The sequence below is a fragment of the Anomaloglossus baeobatrachus genome, chromosome 5, assembly GCF_048569485.1.
Source record: "Anomaloglossus baeobatrachus isolate aAnoBae1 chromosome 5, aAnoBae1.hap1, whole genome shotgun sequence".
Classification (NCBI taxonomy): Eukaryota; Metazoa; Chordata; class Amphibia; order Anura; family Aromobatidae; genus Anomaloglossus; species Anomaloglossus baeobatrachus.
This window is the reverse complement of record NC_134357.1, coordinates 538307398-538331225: the sequence shown is the minus strand read 5'-3', so window position 1 is coordinate 538331225 and position 23828 is coordinate 538307398. Positions and strand designations below refer to the sequence as shown.

General features: G+C 45.5%; 1 protein-coding gene across 1 annotated transcript in view; it reads right to left on the bottom strand.

Moving 5' to 3' along the window:
• The window catches only part of LOC142312194 (uncharacterized), a 163675-nt gene extending 141010 nt beyond the window's left edge, over positions 1-22665 (bottom strand). Inside the window, exons 1-10 of the mRNA XM_075351095.1 lie at positions 22489-22665; positions 22213-22359; positions 22007-22130; positions 21823-21920; positions 20119-20250; positions 19819-19998; positions 19614-19737; positions 19433-19530; positions 18206-18296; positions 1224-2226 (exon numbers count right to left, since the gene is read on the bottom strand). Of these exons, the coding sequence (XP_075207210.1) occupies positions 1224-2226; positions 18206-18296; positions 19433-19530; positions 19614-19737; positions 19819-19998; positions 20119-20250; positions 21823-21920; positions 22007-22130; positions 22213-22359; positions 22489-22665 (2174 nt within the window). The remainder of the gene's footprint in view (positions 1-1223; positions 2227-18205; positions 18297-19432; positions 19531-19613; positions 19738-19818; positions 19999-20118; positions 20251-21822; positions 21921-22006; positions 22131-22212; positions 22360-22488) is intronic.
• Between the last annotated feature and the right edge of the window lie 1163 nt (positions 22666-23828).

The following is a 23828-nucleotide window of genomic DNA, read 5'->3' as shown; positions in this document are numbered from 1 at the left end:
GGGCCGCAGAAAAGGTTCCCTAACCCTGCTGTACAACATTCACACCAGACTGGTCACATGGCTATGATGTCATTGAAGGTCCTGTAAGTCCAGTGTTGGTTACTGGGCGACACAGAAATCATCCTTCGCAGAGGCAGAAGCGGCCGGGAGACAGTCTGCAGGACGAGTCGTGGGACCTGTAAGTATGATCATAATGTTTTTTAATAATGTGCTTTCTTTTTACAGCCCCTGGACCCGATCTGTAATATGAGCTTTCCAGGAAAGCTCGTGATCGAGATCGTCCACACGATCACTATGTGATCTGTACGATCCCCAATCTTTACAGATTGGGATCGCCCATCCCTATTTATATACAAACAGATCTCTGCTACAAATGCACATTTGCATACACATACACCGTGTACAGATTACACCATTTTTCCGTTTCTTCCAGGTCATGACCTGAGTAATCTGGATAGTTCATGAGCTACTCAAGTGAAAGTTTATTCAGTTTCTCACTAAGGAAGTGCAGCCTTGTATATGTCCTGGTAGCTTCCTCTACTGCTCTACACCGATCACATAGATCAGTGTGGGACAGGAAGCGAGAGCAGTTCTCTCAGTGATCGGGAAGGACGCGGTCTCAGCATTCTCCATCATTACATGAAGCTGCCTCCAGACTGTAAGAGGCACTCCCTTACTAGCAAGATTTTTCTTCTTGTTAAAAGTGTCTTATAGTCCAAAAATGTGTTATCTTTGAAAGTAATTTGGCTTTCTCATTCAATTATACAATGGTCTCTTATATGTTTTTTGTACAATTTATCTATAAAATATAAAAGTTCTCCCTGTGTGAGTTATTTTGATGGTTTGATTTTCCAGTAATTCAGATTTCAAAATCTAGGTATGAGTACGGCTTCTTCCCTGTGTGAATTCTCTGGTGTATCATAAGATCTGATTTCTGGTTAAAATATTTCCCACATTCTGAACAGTAAAAAAATTTCTTTCCTGTGTGACTGCTGTGGTGCTTCACAAGGTCAGATTGCTCTGCATAACATTTTCCACATTCTGAGCACGAATATGGCTTCACCGCTGTGTGACTTTGCTGGTGTCTAAGAAGAGATCGTTTCTGTACAAAACATTTCCCACATTCTGAACATGAGAAAGGCTTTAGCATTTTGTGACGTCTCATGTGTAAAACAAGATTGAATTTAAACACAAACCATTTTCCGCATTCTGAACATGAATACGTTTTCTCTCCTGTGTCTCTTCTCTTATGTGAAACAAGATGTAATTTAGTTGTAAAACATTTCCCATATTCTGAACATGAATATGGCTTCTCCCCTGTGTGAATTCTCTGGTGTCTAACAAGATGTGATTTACGTGCAAAACATTTTCCACATTCTGAACATGAATGTGGCTTCTCCCCTGTGTGAATTCTCTGGTGTATAACAAAACTTGATTTATACCCAAAGCATTTTCCACACTCTGAACATGAATATAGCTTCTCGCCAGTGTGAGTTTGTTGATGTATAACAAGATCTGATTTATATACAAAACATTTTCCACATTCTGAACATGAATGTGGCGTCTCCCCTGTGTGAATTCTCTGGTGTCTGACTACACTTGATTTATATACAAAACATTTTCCACATTCTGAACATGAATGTGGCTTCTTCCCTGTGTGATTTCTCTGGTGTATAACAAAACTTGATTTATACCCAAAGCATTTTCCACATTCTGAACATGAATATAGCTTCTCACCAGTGTGAGATTGTTGATGTATAACAAGATCTGATTTATATGCAAAATATTTTCCACATTCTGAACATGAATGTGGCGTCTCCCCAGTATGAACTCTTTCATGCCTAACAAGACGTGATTTCTGGTTAAAATATCTCCCACATTTAGAACAAGAAAATCTATTCTCAGTGTGAATTTTTTGATGCTTAACAAAAGATGTTTTGCTGGGAAACCTATTTCCATATTGTGAATTTGAACTTTGTTCCTTTGCTTTAAGAGGACTTTGTTTTTTAATGCCTCTTTTGTGACTTTTACTTTTTTTAGTAGTCTGTAATGAATCAGAAAACAGGACTTGTTTCATAGGATCAGATGATAGATCTTTGCTGTAAAAGGATGATGGGATATCTGAAGTAATGACATTCGTTTGAATTGTATCCTGTGTGAAGTCAATGTCATCTGATTTAAAAATTGAAGCAGTCAGTTGTCCCTCTGATCTCCTGTCACCATCGTCTGCCAAGAATAAAAAGAATTATTTATGAATACAATATCCTTGAAATGTATATTTTTGAACATTCCTACTTAAAATGTCCATAGCAATGTCAAGTTATGTAGCAAAATTTACTTCTTCACTAAGACAATGACAGTTCACAGCCTACTAGATGATCTCATAGTACGAACCAGTAGAGCAAGGTGTTTAACTGTTTGTTCATACTGCCTCCCAACTATTGGTATAAAAAGCCACCATAAATGCTATATAGGTGAAAATTATACCATTAAAAACTTACTCATCCCGAAAAAACAAGCCCCCACTTAGGTCTATCATCTGTCAAAGGAAAAACTGAGGGTTTCCACATTATTAGTGGATCAAAGGCTGTTAAAAAGCAACATAACTTCCATAAATTAATCCAGGAAAATCCGCTCTCCCAAAGTAAAATCGCCCCCCTCACTTTTCTTCTATTTGGCATTGCTGTAGTGAGAATAATCCACTGAATTTATGGTGTGCGTGTCGCCTGGAGCACAATCTGGGCACTATGTGATGGGCAATAAAATGGAATATTTTCAATGTTCACTCTCCAACACTGATTGCATGCTGATTTCCAGGAAGTGCCTGTGGAGTCAACAAGTCAATCCTTCTGTAAATTAATTCACTGAGGGTTATAAATGTAAAAATGGAGTAACCTCTTTAGAGAGTTTTCTTCTGCATTGGTTTTCTACCATTCTGTCACATTCAGCAAATTATGTGTCACATCTCCTCTGTTATCTCCTCCAGGGACAATAGCATCTGTCACCAGGTGCCGAGGCAATAACTGCGTTCCAATACTTAAATGGTGCGCCTTACCTTTTGAGCCCTGCCATGTGCCCAGACAGCAGTGTACAACTGTATATATGGCTGTCGGATTCAGAAGAAGTTGGAAAAAAAATTGTAATGTCCATATGTTTCCTATTATCCTTCGTGAAAATGAAAAAAAATAGGGGCTACATGAACATTTCAGTGAAAAAAAAAATTTGTTGCATTCCATTTTGTGTTAATTCCAGAATGTGATTTCTGATACTCTGAAGATATTCTAAAATCTAGGCCCCTCAAAGCAATTCAAAAGTGATTTGTTACCGAAAAATAGGTTTTGTAAATTTATTTGAACATACAGTGCCTACAAGTAGTATTCAACCCCCTGCAGATTTAGCAGGTTTGATAAGATGCAAATAAGTTAGAGCCTGCAAACTTCAAACAAGAGCAGGATTTATTAACAGATGCATAAATCTTACAAACCAACAAGTTATGTTGCTCAGTTAAATTTTAATACATTTTCAACATAAAAGTGTGGGTCAATTATTATTCAACCCCTAGGTTTAATATTTTGTGGAATAACCCTTGTTTCCAATTACAGCTAATAATCGTCTTTTATAAGACCTGATCAGGCCGGCACAGGTCTCTGGAGTTATCTTGGCCCACTCCTCCATGCAGATCTTCTCCAAGTTATCTAGGTTCTTTGGGTGTCTCATGTGGACTTTAATCTTGAGCTCCTTCCACAAGTTTTCAATTGGGTTAAGGTCAGGAGACTGACTAGGCCACTGCAACACCTTGATTTTTTCCCTCTTGAACCAGGCCTTGGTTTTCTTGGCTGTGTGCTTTGGGTCGTTGTCTTGTTGGAAGATGAAATGACGACCCATCTTAAGATCCTTGATGGAGGAGCGGAGGTTCTTGGCCAAAATCTCCAGGTAGGCCGTGCTATCCATCTTCCCATGGATGCGGACCAGATGGCCAGGCCCCTTGGCTGAGAAACAGCCCCACAGCATGATGCTGCCACCACCATGCTTGACTGTAGGGATGGTATTCTTGGGGTCGTATGCAGTGCCATCCAGTCTCCAAACGTCACGTGTGTGGTTGGCACCAAAGATCTGGATCTTGGTCTCATCAGACCAGAGAACCTTGAACCAGTCTGTCTCAGAGTCCTCCAAGTGATCATGAGCAAACTGTAGACGAGCCTTGGCATGACGCTTTGAAAGTAAAAGGTACCTTACGGGCTCGTCTGGAACGGAGACCATTGCGGTGGAGTACGTTACTTATGGTATTGACTGAAACCAATGTCTCCACTGCCATGAGATCATCCCGGAGCTCCTTCCTTGTAGTCCTTGGGTTAGCCTTGACTCTTCGGACAAGCCTGGCCTCGGCACGGGTGGAAACTTTCAAAGGCTGTCCAGGCAGTGGAAGGCTAACAGTAGTTCCATAAGCCTTCCACTTCCGGATGATGCTCCCAACAGTGGAGACAGGTAGGCCCAACTCCTTGGAAAGGGTTTTGTACCCCTTGCCAGCCTTGTGACCCTCCACGATCTTGTCTCTGATGTCCTTGGAATGCTCCTTTGTCCTTCCCATGTTGACCAAGTATGAGTGCTGTTCACAAGTTTGGGGAGGGTCTTAATTACCCAGAAAAGGCTGGAAAAGAAGGGAATTTTGTTTACTTACCGTAAATTCCTTTTCTTCTAGCTCCAATTGGGAGACCCAGACAATTGGGTGTATAGCTTATGCCTCCGGAGGCCACACAAAGTATTACACTAAAAGTGTAAAGCCCCTCCCCTTCTGCCTATACACCCCCCGTGCATCACGCGCTCCTCAGTTTTGGTGCAAAAGCAAGAAGGAGGAAAAAATTATAAATTGGTTTAAAGTAAATTCAATCCGAAGGAATATCGGAGAACTGAAACCATTCAACATGAACAACATGTGTACACAAAGAACAACAGCCCGAAGGGAACAGGGGCGGGTGCTGGGTCTCCCAATTGGAGCTAGAAGAAAAGGAATTTACGGTAAGAAAACAAAATTCCCTTCTTCTTTGTCGCTCCATTGGGAGACCCAGACAATTGGGACGTCCAAAAGCAGTCCCTGGGTGGGTAAAATAATACCTCATAATAGAGCCGTAAACGGCTCCGTCCTACAGGTGGGCAACCGCCGCCTGAAGGACTCGCCTACCTAGGCTGGCATCTGCCGAAGCATAAGTATGCACCTGATAGTGTTTCGTGAAAGTGTGCAGGCTCGACCAGGTAGCTGCCTGACACACCTGCTGAGCCGTAGCCTGGTGCCGCAAGGCCCAGGACGCTCCCACGGCCCTGGTAGAATGGGCCTTCAGCCCAGAGGGAACCGGAAGCCCCGAGGAACGATAAGCTTCGAGAATTGGTTCCTTGATCCACCGAGCCAGGGTTGATTTGGAAGCGTGTGACCCTTTACGCTGGCCAGCGACAAGGACAAAGAGTGCATCCGAGCGGCGCAGGGGCGCCGTACGAGAAATGTAGAATCTGAGTGCTCTCACCAGATCTAACAAGTGCAAATCCTTTTCACATTGGTGAACTGGATGAGGACAAAAAGAGGGTAAGGAGATATCCTGATTGAGATGAAAGGGGGATACCACCTTAGGGAGAAATTCCGGAACCGGACGCAGAACCACCTTGTCCTGGTGAAACACCAGGAAAGGGGCTTTGCACGACAACGCTGCTAGCTCAGACACTCTTCGAAGTGAAGTGACTGCTACTAGGAAGACCACTTTCTGCGAAAGGCGTGAGAGAGAAATATCCCTCATTGGCTCGAACGGTGGTTTCTGAAGAGCCATCAGCACCCTGTTCAGATCCCAGGGTTCTAACGGACGCTTGTAAGGGGGGACGATGTGACAAACCCCCTGCAGGGACGTGCGTACCTGTGGAAGTCTGGCTAGGCGCTTCTGAAAAAACACAGAGAGCGCAGAGACTTGTCCCTTAAGGGAGCCGAGCGACAAACCCTTTTCCAATCCGGATTGAAGGAAGGACAGAAAAGTGGGCAAGGTAAATGGCCAGGGAGAAAAAACCCTGAGCAGAGCACCACGACAGGAATATCTTCCACGTCCTGTGGTAGATCTTGGCGGACGATGGTTTCCTAGCCTGTCTCATAGTGGCAATGACCTCTTGAGATAACCCTGAAGACGCTAGGATCCAGGACTCAATGGCCACACAGTCAGGTTGAGGGCCGCAGAATTCAGATGGAAAAACGGCCCTTGAGACAGCAAGTCTGGTCGGTCTGGTAGTGCCCACGGTTGGCCGACCGTGAGATGCCACAGATCCGGGTACCACGACCTCCTCGGCCAGTCTGGAGCGACGAGGATGGCGCGGCGGCAGTCGGCCCTGATCTTGCGTAACACTCTGGGCAACAGTGCCAGAGGAGGAAACACGTAAGGGAGATGAAACTGCGACCAATCCTGAACTAAGGCGTCTGCCGCCAGAGCTCTGTGATCTTGAGACCGTGCCATGAATGTCGGGACCTTGTTGTTGTGCCGGGACGCCATTAGGTCGACGTCCGGCATGCCCCAGCGGCAACAGATCTCCTGAAACACGTCCGGGTGAAGGGACCATTCCCCTGCGTCCATGCCCTGGCGACTGAGAAAGTCTGCTTCCCAGTTTTCTACGCCCGGGATGTGAACTGCGGATATGGTGGAGGCTGTGGCTTCCACCCACAGCAGAATCCGCCGGACTTCCTGGAAGGCTTGCCGTCTGCGTGTCCCGCCTTGGTGGTTGATGTATGCCACCGCTGTGGAGTTGTCCGACTGAATTCGGATCTGTTTGCCTTCTAGCCACGGCTGGAATGCCTTTAGGGCAAGATACACTGCCCTTATCTCCAGAACATTGATCTGAAGGGAGGACTCTGTCTGAGTCCAAGTACCCTGAGCCCTGTGGTGGAGAAAAACCGCTCCCCACCCTGACAGGCTCGCGTCCGTCGTGACCACCGCCCAGGATGGGGGCAGGAAGGATTTCCCCTTCGACAGAGAAGTGGGGAGAAGCCACCACTGAAGGGAAGCCTTGGCTGCCTGAGAAAGGGAGACGTTCCTGTCGAGGGACGTCGACTTCCTGTCCCATTTGCGGAGAATGTCCCATTGAAGTGGACGCAGGTGAAACTGCGCAAAAGGAACTGCCTCCATTGCTGCTACCATCTTCCCTAGGAAGTGCATGAGGCGCCTCAGGGGGTGTGACTGGCCTTGAAGCAGAGATTGCACCCCTGTTTGTAGTGAACGCTGTTTGTTCAGCGGAAGCTTCACTATCGCTGAGAGAGTATGAAACTCCATGCCAAGATATGTCAGTGATTGGGCCGGTGTCAGATTTGACTTTGGAAAGTTGATGATCCACCCGAAACTCTGGAGAGTCTCCAGAGCAATGTTCAGGCTGTGTTGGCATGCCCCTTGAGAGGGTGCCTTGACAAGTAGATCGTCTAAGTAAGGGATCACCGAGTGTCCCTGAGAGTGTAGGATTGCCACCACTGTTGCCATAACCTTGGTGAAGACCCGTGGGGCTGTCGCCAGGCCAAAAGGCAGTGCCACGAACTGAAGATGTTCGTCCCCTATGGCGAAGCGCAGGAAGCGCTGATGCTCTGGTGCAATCGGTACGTGGAGATAAGCATCTTTGATGTCGATTGATGCTAGGAAATCTCCTTGAGACATTGAGGCGATGACGGAGCGGAGCGATTCCATCCGGAACCGCCTGGTTTTCACATGCTTGTTGAGCAGTTTTAGGTCCAGAACAGGACGGAAGGATCCGTCCTTTTTTGGCACCACGAACAGGTTGGAGTAAAAACCGTGACCCCGTTGCTGAAGAGGAACAGGGATCACCACTCCTTCCGCCTTCAGAGTGCTCACCGCCTGCAGAAGAGCATCGGCTCTTTCGCGGAGATGTTCTGAAGAAACGAGTCGGAGGACGAGAGCTGAACTCTATCCTGTAACCGTGAGACAGAATGTCTCTCACCCATCGGTCTTTTACCTGTGGCAACCAGGCGTCGCAAAAGCGGGAGAGCCTGCCACCGACCGAGGATGCTGTTTGAGGAGGCCGAAAGTCATGAGGAGGCCGCTTTGGGAGCGGTTCCTCCGGCGGTCTTTTTAGGACGTGACTTAGACCGCCATGAATTGGAGTTCCTCTGATCTTTCTGAGGCCTTTTGGACGAGGAGAATTGAGACCTGCCCGCGGTCCGAAAGGACCGAAACCTCGATTGTACCTTCCGTGGTTGAGGTCTGTTTGGTCTGGACTGGGGTAAGGATGAGTCCTTTCCCTTGGATTGTTTAATGATTTCATCCAATCGCTCACCAAACAAGCGGTCGCCAGACAATGGCAAACCGGTTAAGAACTTTTTGGAAGCAGAATCTGCCTTCCATTCACGTAGCCACATGGCCCTGCGGACTACCACCGAATTGGCGGATGCTACCGCCATACGGCTCGCAGAGTCCAGGATAGCATTAATGGCATAGGACGCAAACGCCGACGCCTGAGTGGTTAAGGACACCACTTGCGGGGCAGATGTACGTGTTACTGCATTAATCTGCGCCTGACAAGCTGAGATAGCTTGGAGTGCCCATACGGCTGCGAATGCTGGAGCAAACGACGCGCCGATAGCTTCATAGATGGATTTCAACCATAGTTCCATCTGTCTGTCAGTGGCATCTTTGAGTGAAGCCCCATCTTCCACTGCAACTATGGATCTGGCCGCCAGTCTGGAGATTGAAGGATCCACCTTAGGACACTGAGTCCAGTCCTTGACAACATCAGGGGGAAAGGGATAACGTGTATCCTTAAGGCGCTTGGAAAAACGCTTGTCTGGACAGTCTCGGTTTTTCTGGACTGCCTCTCTGAAGTCAGAGTGATCCAGAAACGTATTCAATGTACGCTTGGGAAACCTGAAAACGGAATTTCTCCTGAGAAGCTGACTCCTCATTTGTAGGAGCTGGGGGAGAAATATCCAACACCTGATTGATGGTTGCTATAAGGTCATTCACTACGGCGTCACCTTCAGGTGTATCTAGGTTGAGAGCGGCTTCAGGATCAGAATCCTGATCTGTTACCTCCGCTTCATCCTCCAGAGAGTCCTCCTGCTGAGACCCTGAACAGTGTGATGAGGTGGAGGGAATTTCCCAGCGACCCCGCTTGGGCGGTCTGGGACTGCGGTCCGTGTCAGAGACATCACCCTGGGACCTATGGGTCATCCCAGGGGCACTTTGCTGTTCCAATTGAGGGGGACCAGGGGTCAAAGATTGAACAGTGCCCGGGGCCTGAGTCACCGGTCTGGACTGTAGGGCTTCTAGTATTTTAGCAGACCATTTATCCATACTCTCAGACAGTTTGTCAGCAAAAGCTGCAAACTCCGTCCCTGTCACCTGGACAGTGGTAGCAGGTGGTTCCACCTGGGCCACCTGTAGCAGAGGCTCCGGCTGAGTAAGTGCCACAGGGGCCGAGCATTGCACACAATGAGGGTCAGTGGAACCTGCCGGTAGTACAGCCGCACATGAGGTACAGGTTGCAAAGTACGCCTGTGCTTTGGCACCCTTGCTTTTTGCGGACGACATGCTGTTGTCTCCTCTGAGAACAATCCAGGAGGGTATATAGCCAAAAAACAACAGAGCGACCGTACAGTGCAAATGTATAGCCTATAAGCCTATATATATATATATATATATATACACACTTCGGCACTCAGTGGGGCCAGCACCACAGGTGCTGCTTACCGACCGCTCAGAGCGGTTGTGTGATCACCAGATTCCCTGCCTGGGTCTCCCTGTGTTGTCTCTCCTCTCCAGCGTCTGAATCGCTGACAGGAATGGCTGCCGGCGTTCTGTGGGGAGGAGGGGACCGTGGGCGTGCCCAAGAAAAGTGCGGGAATCTAGTGCCCCAGTGTCCTGAGTGAGGAGGGAGGAGGATACTAATGTATGCTCCAGCCCTCAGCGCTGACGATCTGTGCAGCGTCCCGCCCTTCCCCTGACTGGCAGGCCTGTGGGCGGGAATATACGACACTAGGCCGCAGAAGCCGGGGACTAAAGTTATAAGCGCGGCCGGCAATAAGCGCGGCCGCGCGGTAGTCCCCGGCGCACTAACACACCCAGCAGTGCTGTAATGTGTATGGCACAAGCGCTCCATGCGCGGTAGTCCCCGGCGCACTAACACACCCAGCAGTGCTGTAATGTGTATGGCACAAGCGCTCCACGTCCCACGGGGACACAGAGTACCTCACAGTAGCAGGGCCTTGTCCCTGACGATACCCGGCTCCTATCCAGCAGATTCCCAGGGGCTGCGGAGGGAGCACGGTCCCTGTGCCTGGAGACCGATTAGGATCCCACTTCACCCAGAGCCCATTAAGGGATGGGGAAGGAAAACAGCATGTGGCTCCTGCCTGTGTACCCGCAATGGGTACCTCAACCTTAACAGCACCGCCGACACAGTGGGGTGAGAAGGGAGCATGCTGGGGGCCCTGTTATGGGCCCTCTTTTCTTCCATCCGACCTAGTCAGCAGCTGCTGCTGACTAAGCTGTGGAACTATGCGTGGATGTCTGCCTCCTTCGCACAAAGCATAAAAACTGAGGAGCCCGTGATGCACGGGGGGTGTATAGGCAGAAGGGGAGGGGCTTTACACTTTTAGTGTAATACTTTGTGTGGCCTCCGGAGGCATAAGCTATACACCCAATTGTCTGGGTCTCCCAATGGAGCGACAAAGAAAGAGATAATTAATCCAAACATGTTAAGCTCATTGTTCTTTGTGCCTGAAATACTTCTTAATACTTTAGGGGAACCAAACAGAATTATGGTGGTTTGAGGGGTTGAATAATAAATGACCCTCTGAATAAACTTTTCACAATTTAAAAAAAAAAAAAAAAAAAAAGAAATAACATTCTTTTTTGCTGCAGTGCATTTCACACTTCCAGGCTGATCTACAGTCCAAATGAAACAATGCCAAGTTAATTCCGAATGTGTAAACCTGCTAAATCTGCAGGGGGTTGAATACTACTTGTAGGCACTGTATAAACACTTGTTGCTAACATAAAGTGACACATGTTAGATGTTAAAAATGGTTGCTTGTTCGGAACAGAAAAAATGGTTCCGGGAAGTGGTTAAAAGGAATCTGTCAGGTCCCCTCTGCTCTCCAACCTAGCAGTAATGATACCTGTATGGCCAAATTCCCTGCCTAACCAGCCCTGTATAACGCTATTGACTAATATGAATATTTAAAGAAACCACTTCTAACCATTGCTGTCCCTATGCTAATTAGGCCTGTGACTAGCACAGGGGCATTGTTTCCCCAGACTAGTCAGCCCTTTTTCCATGTTATCAATCCCTTGTGAGCGTGAACATGATTTTGAAGAGTCAGCGTCACAGTCAGTTCCTGGAAATCTCCTGCATGTGCGCGGCTCATTTTGGCAGCATCAATGCGCCTCAGAAGTTGGTTGTATGCATACCGGCTTCATTAGGTGCGCTGCACATGACTGTAATTTAAGAAAACGGCTCACATATACATCTTCTGAACTTCTAGTCATGCACAGTGCACCTAATGAAGCCGGGAAGCGTCCACCCTGCTTCAAAAGCGTTCTGATGCTACTCAAATGAGCCGCACGTATGAGCAAAATTTCCAGGAACTCACTGTGCCACTGGCTCATGGAAATTATGTTATCACTGCTACATGGGCATCATAACATGGAAAAAGAACAAACTAGTCTGATGAAGTAATGCCCCTGCGACTAGTCACAAGACTAAATTGCATAGGGACAGCGAGCTTTAGAAGTTATTTTTTTAAACATTCATATTAGTGAATAGCATTGTACAGGGCTGGTTAGAGAATGTGGGCATACAGGTATGAATGCTGCTGGATTGGAGGGCAGAGGGGACCTAACAGGTTAAAAACACTGAGAATAGATACCAAATCTACTGAAATGATCAAACTCAATAGTCGTCATCAGTAAAAAAGTAGTAATATGAGTTTCTTGAATGAATAGTAGACATTTATAGAAAACTTTTTAAAACCGTACAGAGCTGAGGTGTCTTAAATTTAGATCTTGGACATTTGGCAGAGACAATGGTGACCCTTTTTTTAAATACCAGAGATTCCAGACTCACATAATTGAAACAGGCCAATCAGACATACCATCAAGTACAGGTTGTTCCCAAACACTGACTCCTCAGGCTTTTTCATGCACCATACTTTGATCCCCTAAAGTGACCTTTGGCGGACGCAGAGAAAAGGAATTCCTTCCATTCTGGTCTCAAGATGGTGCAGTGTATTTCAGTGATGTTCCTGGGATGATGGAAAAATGTACCTTTGAGTACAATGTGAGTGGAGACTCTTTTTTGATTCATTGCAAAAAAAGTCTGAAAGCTGCTACTGCACAATGACAGCAAGTATGCTTCCGTGTCTGTATGGTATTCTGTGCACTTGAAGGAAAACTATAAAAATTTAGACTTTATTCTCAAGAAACTTAACTATGAGGATCAATGATGGTGAATATGTGGTGATCTCAAAGTTCTCTCTTTGCTCCTTGGGCAGCAAAATGGATACACAAAGTATCCATGCTATTTGTGTGAATGGGACAGCCAGAATAGAAGTCATGACTGGAGCTAAAAAAGTTGGCCAACATAACATCTTTTCAACTTGGACTCAAGAACATACTGTAGTTGTGCAAAGTTTAGTTGATCTCACTATCGTTCTCCTGCCACCACTCCACATTAAGCTTGGACTGAAGCACTTTGTGAAAGATCTACCTAAAGAAGCAGAGACTTTTAAGTATTTGTGTACCAAGTTTCAGGGACTGTCCGAAGCAAAGCAAAAAGGAAGGTATTTTTCTGGGTCTGGATATTCAAAAGCTCATGAAGGAAGATGTGTTCAAAACAAAAATGAAAGCTGTTGAGAAAAGGGCTTTGGATTCTTTTAAAAAAAAAAAGGTTGTGTAATTTCTAGGTAACACAACAAAGATCCGAAATTTAAGTCCATTGTGGAGAACATGCTGAAATGTTTCAAAGCTTTGGGATATCTGATGAATTTGAAGATACATTTCTTACATTACTATTTGGACTACGGTCCTGAAAACCTTGGTGCTGTTTGTTCTTCACTAAGAGAACAATTTGATCAGAATCTCAAGGAGATGGAAAGATGACATCAAGGGAGAAGGAACATGATGGCAGGCGACTACTGGATACTTCACAGAGAAGATCCGCAGGCCTTCTATAAGAGAAAAGGGATCAAGAGAAACGTTGAAGGCAAAATGAAAAAGGAGCATACATTAATTTTCAATAATGTTTCAGAATCAGTGCGCAATAATTTTTTATATATACTGTATATAATATTGAGTACATTTTTTGCTACACTAAAGGTTTTTCTTCTTATAGAATGTTGGGGTTGGGAGGGACCTCTAGGGTCATGGTGTCCAACCCCCTGCTCAGTGCAGGATTCACTAACCTATCTCAGATAGAGGTCTATCCAGCCTCTGTTTGAAATCTTCCTTCCTTCATCTCGTGGCAGCCTGTTCCACTCATTGATCACCCTCAGTGTCAAAAAGTTTTTTCTCTAATATCTAATCTTTATCTTCTACGTTTCAGTTTAATTCCATTGCGTATTGCGTTTCCATGTGCAACTGAGAATAAGGATGATCCCTCTACATTGTGACAGCCTTCAGAAATTTGTAGGCAGCTATTTAGTCTCCTCTTAGCCTTCTTTTCTGCAAGTTAAACATTCCCAGATCCTTTAACCATTCCTCATACAACAGTTTTCAGTCCGTTCACCATCCTAGTAGCATTTCTCTGAACTTACTCCAGTTTTTCTGTCTTTTTTACAATGTGGTGCCAAGAACTGGACACAGTATTCCAGATGAGGTCTAACCAAAGAGGAGGGGGATAATTATTTCAAGTGACCTAAATGCTATGCTTCTTTTAATACATACCAGAACGGTGTTTCATTTTTTTTCTGCTGCATCACTCTGCTGACTCCTGTGCAGTCTGTAATAAAATAGTGTACCCAATTCATTTTTGCACGTGCTGTTCTTTAGTTCTATTCCTATCATTCTGTAGAGGTTATTTTAGTTTTTTCTGCCCAGATGTACAATTTTACATTTCTCCAAGTTAAATACCATTCTATTAGTCACTGTCCATTGTTCCAGGTTAGCAAGATCCTTCTGAATCCTCTCTCTGTCTTCTCTAGTATTAACTATCCCTCCTCATGCCGATTACAACTCAAAAATATCTCCCGGATCCGTGCTTTCCTTAACCAAGAATCAGCAAAAACATTAGTGCATGCCCTCATCATCTCCCGCCTTAACTACTGCAACCTCCTGCTCTCTGGCCTCCCCTCCAACACTCTTGCACCCCTCCAATCTATCCTAAACTCTGAGCCCGCCTAATCCACCTCTCCCCTCGCTACTCCCCAGCCTCGCCACTCTGCCAATCCCTTCACTGGCTTCCCATCACCCAACGACTCCAGTTCAAAACATTAACAATGACATACAAAGCCATGCACAACCTGTCTCCCCCCTACATCTGTGACCTAGTCTCCCGGTACCTACATGCACGCAACCTCAGATCCTCACAAGATCTCCTTCTCTGCTCCTCTCTTATCTCCTCTTCCCACAATTGTGTACAAGATTTCTCCCGTGCATCCCCTATACTCTGGAATGCTCTACCTCAGCACATCAGACTCTCACCTACCGTGGAAAGCTTCAAGAGGAACTTCAAGACCCACCTATTCCAACAAGCCTACAACCTACAATAGCCCTCAGTCCAGTAGACCACTGCGCAACCAGCTCTGTCCTCACCTATTGTACCATCACCCATTCCCTGTAGACTGTGAGCCCTCGCGGGCAGGGTCCTCTCTCCTCCTATACCAGTCTGTTTTGTACTGTTAATGATTTTTGTACGTATACCCTCTTTCACTTGTAAAGCGCCATGGAATAAATGGCGCTATAATAATAAATAATAATAATAATTTGCATTGTCTGCAAATTTTATTAGTTTTCCTACAGTTCAATTATTTAGATAATTTATAAAGATGTTGAATAGTACAAGAGCCAAGACAGAACTTTGTGGTACCCACTTGAAACACTCTTCCAATTGGATGTGCAACCATTTATTACTATTCTTTGAGTACAATCACTGAGCCAGCTAATAATCCACCTAACTGTAGCATTGTCAGTCCCATACTTAGTAATTTTTCCAATAAGAATGGTATGAGATACTTTATCAAATGCTTTGCTGAAATAGTAGTATACTATATCTACCACATTTCTCTGATCCACCACGTCAATGATTTCATCATAGAAGGAAATTTGATTAGTTTGCAATGGCTTGTTTGCTACAAACCCATGTAAGCTCTGGTAATTTACTGTATTTTTATCCAGTGGTCACAAAGTAGGACAGAAGGAGTTAATACTGCACTGTGAAAAAATATTGGAATACACAAATTTTCCTTGATGGTGATGTTTTATTCAACGCGTTTCGGAGATAAAATCTCCTTCAGGAATATGAACCATCTCTGCTTATAGATAGTGTGGATTGTTTTATTCCTTCTGTAGTACAGATAAGATCAGTTGAAGTTACATTTGCTTTCTTAGAGAACACAGATGTAATATAGGAATTTATAAGTTCAGCCTTCTCAACATCACCTTTTTCATCTTGTAAAAATCCTGCATAATCTGACATTTGTTTTCTTTTGACATACGCCTCCAAACTTTTTTTTAATTGCTTTTGGTCTCCCTTGCAAACCTCACTTCATTACTGGCTTTATCTCTGCTAATGTTTGCCCTTCAGTAGCGGTCATGCTCTTCTTCCCTGGTGGGGATGCCAGCTCTCTCACCTTGCTAACCGCCCAGCGGTGGATGCTCTGTGCCCGGTCTATGCTGCTGACTCACAGGGCTGCACATGCTGCACAGGCCTCATTAGAATGGCCCTAGGGTGCGCACGGACTCCTTTTCTTAAAAGGGCCAGCACGGCCTGACCCAGAAGCGCCTCTCAGTTATTTAAGGCACCTTCCACTGCTGCAACAGTTAACACTGGCCGCTTCCACTATATCTGTTGCAAGTATCCATGCTGGCCACTTCCACCATATCTGCTGCAAATATCTACGCTGGCTGCTTCCCACGGTATCTATTTCTGTCGCTGGCAATGCAGTCACCCATCCATCTCGGCCGTATCCATGACACCGGCTGCTGCTGTTTGTATCATCAGAGACTGTCCATGTCCGTACCCCTGGGGCCTGCTGTCACAGCATCAATCTTCCTGAGTGGCACCTGGTCTCACACCTGCAGCACAACACCCTTACCATCAGAGGCTCTGGTGAAAACAAGGTGTGGCTCCGTAGTCCAGCCCCTTTGGGTTTTCTGTGTGATGTCATCCCGTGCTCTCCTAGCGAGCATTACATCTTTGTTCTTTATTTCCACGTCTAATAGCAGGGTACTCAAAAGAATTCATTAGCCTCCTACTATTTCCTGGCCGTATAAGTTCCATCCTATATTACTCTAGTTTAAAGCTCTCTCAATGAGTGTATTAAGGCGTCTACCAAATATGTGTTTTCCTGTTTTTCAAAGACACAGTCCATCATTAGCAACGAGTCCATACCAAAATCTTGCCGACAGCACCATTGACATAGCCAGTTGTTCACCTGTAGAATCCTGTTCAATCTCCTTGTTTCATGTCCATCCAGTGGGAGGATGGATGAGAAGAGGACCTGCGCTCCCAGTTCCTTCACTTTCCAGACTAGGTTTTCAAAGTCTCTGCATATAGTTTCCAGGTCCTTTTGTGTTGTGTCATTTGTTCCTACATGTATTAGTAGAAATTGGTAGTCACATGTAGCACTGAAAAGTCTTGATATCCTGTCAGACACATCTTTGATTTGGAGACCTGGAAAACAGCACACTTCTCATGAGGTGATGTTTGGTCAGCAGATAGCAGCTTCTGTTCCTCTCAAAAGGGATTTCCCCACTACCACCTCTCTCAATTTCTTCCTCTCCACAGCACTTCTTTTTCCCCTTTCAAGAGGCTTCTGATTGCTTACTGAAGTGTTCTTTGTGAGTAAAGCACTATTTTGGTGTACATCTTCAGAGTTGTCCTGCGTGAGAGCCTGGCAATGGTTCTTCATTGGTTTGAGTGCTGACCAGAAAACCCAAGTTTTGCATACCTGTGTTATTTATGATCGACCATTGGAGCTGCTCTGAGTCTTGATCAGAAAAGTATAAAGTATTAGCGCTCCCCATTTCAGGAGTGATTGTGCAGTACTTTGATATTCCTTAATATCAAACTGATAATGGCGTTTCTGAAGTGGAGTGATGCCATGAACCCAGGGCTTGAGCCAAGAAAACAAATGTTCTGCAGACATGAATAAATGTATATTACAGATATCAACCGCGCACAGCTCAGAGATATACCATGGCGCAAGTGTAATTTTTTCTGTGTAGTTTATTGCAATTCACTTTAAAGTTGGTTGATATTATTTTATTGAAGACACTGCGGTGAAGACTACGAAAGGCAGGGGCGCGTGTGCAAGTGTAAAAAAAAAAAATCTGCATACGCGCCTATGCCTCTCCTAGTCTTCACCGCAGTGTGTCCAATTTTAATAAAGACAGAATTACTGTGGCAATGTGCACGTGCCGTAAATTGAGCAATGGTGGCGCGATATTCAAATAAAGAAAAGGGGGCATGCCAGAGGAATAAACTCAGAGGACCCGCCCCACAAAGGCCTGTCCCAGTTACCCTTGTCAATCAACTGCACTTTAATTGACAAGTGTAATGGGGACAGGCCTTCTGCAACTTTGTTTAAAGATATTTCATCAACCAAGCATCGGATCTTTCTACAACAGTAATGCCTGGATTCAGTATCTTAATGCCAGTATGGCGCTGCCTGCACCTCACATAGCAAAATCCTGGTGGTTGGTTCTCTTTAAGCGAGTTTCTAACTTGTCAGCACATTCTACGTACGCTGTAATTTGTGTTTGTAATTTACAGATCTGGGCAGGTAAGAGTCAGCATCTTGTAACTCCAGAAGGAAGGAGAATCCTCCAGGTTTTAAGCTCTATAGAAGAAGGGCGCTTTTAGCGCCCAAAGTAATTTGAACAGTTTCAGTGGGAGGAGAATGTTTTGGTGTAGTGACAAAATGGTGATTATCTTAATTATGGATGACACCACCAATAAAGCAGCCACAGTCTGTGACTGAGAAGAATCTGTGACTTCTCTGCATTTAGTGGTCACTACTCACCTGGGTACCCATATGTAGGAATCTCCTCTTTACTCCGCTCATCACCCCTCACATATGTCTCTGTAGTATTAATATGGGTCAGATCTTCACCCTGAAACAAATATTGTAAAAGTCTCATCTATGATCAGCTCTAATCCTGCCATCTCCACCGTTCTCATTACACAAGTATAAAACATATAATACTGGTGGATAAAACAAGACTGAGCACAAGACCTTCACAGCCATCTACTAGTGATGGGCGGACTTCCAGATATGCGGGATCAACAAGTTTAACCGGATATAAAAAAAACAAACAAAAAAAAGACGGTTCCAGTCCGGAATGGATACCAGATATCTGGCTGGACGTCGGTCTTCAAATAAGTCTGTGGGGACCAGAATTCGGCACATAAAAATAGCGGTAGAAGGGATAGTGGGATTGTAGCAAGCACGCTATACTAACTGAGTCTCCGGCGCAGCTGTAATTACTTCCGGGGCCGCTCATTATCGCTCATCCATATGTACAGCTGTTCCCACCCACAGAAGTCCCCGCATCTAATTGGTTGCAGTCAGACACGCCCCCAGCATGTATGACAGCGTTTGACTGCTTACAATCAAAAGACCCTGTCTGCAGTTCTATTATAGTGAAAAATAAATAAAAATTGACATAGGGTCCCCTGTAATATAATACCCACAGCACAGATAAAGCATACAGCTACAGGCTGCAGCCCTCAGCTGTGCGCTTCTCTTGGCTGTGTATGAAAATAAGAGAAACTGCATTCGGCTTTTTTTTAATTATTTCATCTAAATTGCCCTGGTGCGGTGGCAATCGGGGAAATAAGGGGTTAATAACAGCTCACAGCTGCCACTAAGCCCAAAATTAGTAATGGGGGAGGTCTCATAGACACCACCCCATTACTAATCTGAAAGTGAAAATCACAGACGCTTGGACTACCAGTGGAAAGGGGAAGCAGTGAATATGTATGAGGCTAATGAGCGGCCCCGGACGTAGAATGAACGTCCCCAGAAGCAGTTACAGCGGCACATGAGACTTGGTAAATATAGCACTCTTGATTTCTTATTTTTCCTTTATTTTTTTTATTTCCCGAATTGCCGGCTCCAGATAATTTTCCTGAGAACACACAAGTACGTTTGAAACCGCGCGGAACCAAACTTCTACAGTCCGGGTCCGCCCATCACTACCGTCTATACATCATGGGGGAGATTTCATGACACTTTCTCTCCATCTACCTGATGATCCTGAGAAACATTGGGATTTTCTTGTTTACCGTCCTGTGGAAGAAGAGGACGGGGACATCTCTCTGGTGTTGTCATCTTACTGGATAGAACTGGAATAAACACAAACAGGGACTGAAGTCATTCTTTACATTTAGGTAATTATAGGCAGTGTGTATTTACTCCTGTCTATTACCTGGTGATGTGAGGGGCTGGGGAACTTCCATCTTTATTTCCTTGTACAGATTGTTGTGTCCTTCCATGTACTCCCACTCCTCGATGGAGAAAAAAATGGCGATATCCTGACACCTTATAGGAACCTGACATACAATAATACTGTCATTTACCCAATCCCTTCATTGCGTTACTGTACTATGTCCCAGCATTCCCAGCAGTGTCACCTCTCCAGTCAGCAGCTCAATCATCTTGTAGGTGAGTTCTAGGATTTTCTGGTCCTTGATGTCCTCTTGCATCAGGGGGTGAGGTTGCAGCCCCATGATTAGGGTCAGGGGTCTCCCCCATCCCTCAGACACAGGGTTCTGACAGCGCTCACTAGAGGTCTTCTTCACTACTGTGTAATCCTGGTTATGGAGAGACACATTAATAAATCTCACTATAGAAATTTCCAGAGTCCTCTCCAGTTCTGTCTGTTATTCCCATAGATAAGAATGATGTAAAGTGACGTCATCAGAATCTCCCACCTCTCCAGTAAGCCGGAAGAGGATCTCTAGGGTGAGGTGTAATATCCTCTCCATATCCATCCTTGGCAGGTCAATCAGGAAAATTCTCTGATATAGTAGATCTCCACTGAAAGAATCCAATATTGTAGGGACCTTAATGGGAGGAAGATGACGATGTAACATCACAAAAAATTCTGTGTAATAAAACAATTACTGGAAATAATGAGGGGAAACATATCAGGAGATATAACTCACAGCTGCGGCCGGCTCCTTCCATGCTGCCCAGAGTCCCTGCTCTCCTCCATGTGGGTTCCTCCTCCGCATGTGGCACGGGGCCTCCGGAAGTACACCTAGTGCATGTTCGAGTGCCGCTGTCCTTCTCTCAAAAAGCCAGTGCACCACTCCTAAGCAGTGCCTCTCAGCCTATTGCTGTGAAGCACTGAGTATTTCAGGCACACTCCCACTAGAGGAGGTGCTTGTTTAACACCCTAAGTTTAGTCAATTGCATTCTGTCTAGTTAGTGGTCAGATCTCCTGCCTGTCCTGTCCCACTTGTACCTGCCTATCCTGTCCTGTCCGGCCTGTACCTGGTTCCAGCCCACCCTGCCCTGCTGGTACCTGGTCCCTGTCCATCTTGCCTTGTTGGTAATATTGACTGCCTGTCCTGGCTGTGCCATCTGCCTTGCTAGTGACTCTGCCTGTCCTATCTACCTTGCTAGTGACTGTCTGCCCTGCTATGTTGGTGCTCGTGACCGTCTTACCCGTTCTGGCCATGCCATCTGCCTTGCTAGTAACTCTGCTTGTCTTGCCCTGTTGGTGCTAGAAACTATGCCTGTTCGTACTGCCTGTGCTGTCTGCCTCAAGCTACCCTTGTGGTACCTGTCTACACTTCGGAATCAGCCCTGTCTGTACCTTTGTCCGCCCCTGCCATGAAGGATGAAGGGGGGGGGGAGTCAGCTTTACCCCACTAAAAGGGTTTCCTGCGGTCTAGTCGGTCCACTTTTGCTTGCCGCAGCACCATCCCCAGTGGCGAGCATTGCAAAGGAGGACACACAGTGGAAAAGTGCATGTACTACTTAACCACAGATGACTCAGGTAGAAGAAGTTCAGCAAAGTTACAGCAACATCACCACAGCAGAGTACAAGCCGCCTGCCTGAAACCAGAGCTTGAATGAACTGAATATTATCAGCACAAGTCCAGGGAAATTGAGAGTATTTAAACCCAAGGGGAAATACTGATGATTAGTAGGTGAAAGAGGAGCTCTGCTAGGTCTTTAAGGAAAAAGGATGAAAACCCAGCAAAGGAGCCACCTAGTACAATAAATACTGACAGGAGACACAATAGAAAGTCAGGGAGTATTTTGCGCAGCCAAACGCTGTGAGCTTCTATTGCCAGAAACCACATGACTGTCTGTCACCCGTGACAGTAGCTCCTCTTCTACTAGTGGTCTGTGGTCACTCAAGACCAGGCCTATCCGGATGGGCATCATGAAATGAATGAACCAATCTTTTGGCATTCACATCCAATGCTGGGATCCACAGCCTCTCCTCTAGTCCGTAACCCCTCCAGTGCACCAAGTATTGAAGGGAACAAGTTAGAAAACATGATCACCCGAGTACGTTTGAAACCACGCGGATCTGGACTTTTACAGTGTGGGTCCGCCCATCACTATCGTCTACACATCATGTGGGAGATTTTATGACATCTTCTCTCCATCTACAGTACCTGATGATCCTGGGGAACACTAGGATTTTCTTGTTTACAGTCCTGTGGAAGAAGAGGACGGGGACATCTCTCTGGTGTTGTCCTCTTACTGCACAGAACTGGAAGAAACACATACAGGGACTGAATTCATTCCTTACATATAGATAATTATGGGCCATGTGTATAATATAGTCCTGTCTATTACCTGGTGATGTAAGCGGATGGGGAACCTCCATCATAATGTCCTTGTACAGATCTTTGTGTCCTTCTAAATACTCCCACTCCTCCATGGAGAAATAGACGGCGATATCCTGACACCTTATGGGAACCTGACACATACATTGATACCGTCATCCCTCGATCGCTTCATAGTGTTACTGTATAATGTCTCAGCATTCCCAGCAGTGTCACCTCTCCAGTCAGCAGCTCAATCATCTTGTAGGTGAGTTCTAGGATCTTCTGGTCATTTATGTCCTCATGTATCAGCGGTCTTCCCCATCCCTCAGACACAGGGTCCTGACAGCGCTCACTAGAGGTCTTCTTCACTACTGTGTAATCCTGGTTATGGAGAAACATATTAATAAATCTCACTACAGACATTTCCAGAATCCTCACCTCTCCAGTTCTGTCCATCTGTTATTCCCATAGATAAGAATGATGTAATTTGACGTCATCAGAATCTCTCACCTCTCCAGTAAGCCGGAAGAGGATCTCTAGGGTGAGGTGTAATATCCTCTCCACCATCTTGTCCTTGTCCATACTTGACGAGTCAATCAGGAAAATTCTCTTATATAGAAGATCTCTACTGAGAGGATCTAATATTTTAGAGATCTGACTGGGAAGAAGATGACAATATAACATCATAAAGAATCCGCTGTAATAATACAATTACTAGATATAATGAGGGGAAACATATCAGGAAATATAACATGTAGATGATTTATTGTCTCTTGTCTCGTTATTTATTAGCCGATGGTGTGGATGGTACCATACTGTTGGAACATTATACTATGTGGTGGGGATGGCGGTACTGTGAGAACATTATAATTTGTGTGGAAGAATTGTGGTACTGTGGGAACATTATACTGTGTATGGGGATTGGGGTATTGTGGGAACATTAGACTGTGTGTGGGGGATGGTACTGTGGGAACATACTGTGCATGAGGGGATGACAGTAGTGTGGGAATATTACACTGTTTGGAAATAGTGGTACTCTGGGAACATTATACTGTGTGTGGATGGATGGCGGTACTGTGGGAACAGTATACTGTGTGTGGATGGATGGCGGTACTGTGTTGGGGGGGACAGCAGTACTGTGGGAACTATCATGCTAGGTACGAGGAAGTATTAAGTGAACGGCGAAAGGGAAACCCTGTGTCTAGGGAAGGGGGATATGGTGACCCTTGACTAAACCTACTGCTGGTCCCTGGGGTGCCTCACCACCCTAGATAGGTTCCGCACCTATGTGCTGAGCTGGATACCTGACCCTAGGTATCACTAGTGCTGGGCCCTAAATAGGGAATGGAAGGGGTGAGTGCTTCGTCCACACCACTAAACACTAAGGAAAATAACGAGGAGGACACAAAGTGCGTGCAGGGCTGTGGAGTCGGAGTATTGGAGTCAGTGTCCATGTTGGTAGAGTCAGTAGAAAATGGACAGTCTCCAACTCCTAAAATATATAATAAATTGGTTACAGCGGTTTATTGCAGTATGTGATAAAGATTTTTTCAGAAGAATTTGGTAAAGTTATGAAATGTTCTATAAATGTCTCTTCTATTCCTAATCAACATCAGAAAAAAACTGGAGGAAAAACAGGTTTTATGCCGCGCTTGGAGACCACAGACATTGATGTCGGAACAGATGATTCTTTTATTGTTTCATTCCTACGCGTTTCGGAGATCCAAACTGTCTCCTTCTTCAGGGAAAGAATTTTACAGGGGCCAAGGAAGAATCCTTTTAAGAAGCAATGAAAAGGGGAGGGGAGACAAAGAGGAAATCCCTGCCCATGACGTCAGCTCACCATGTGT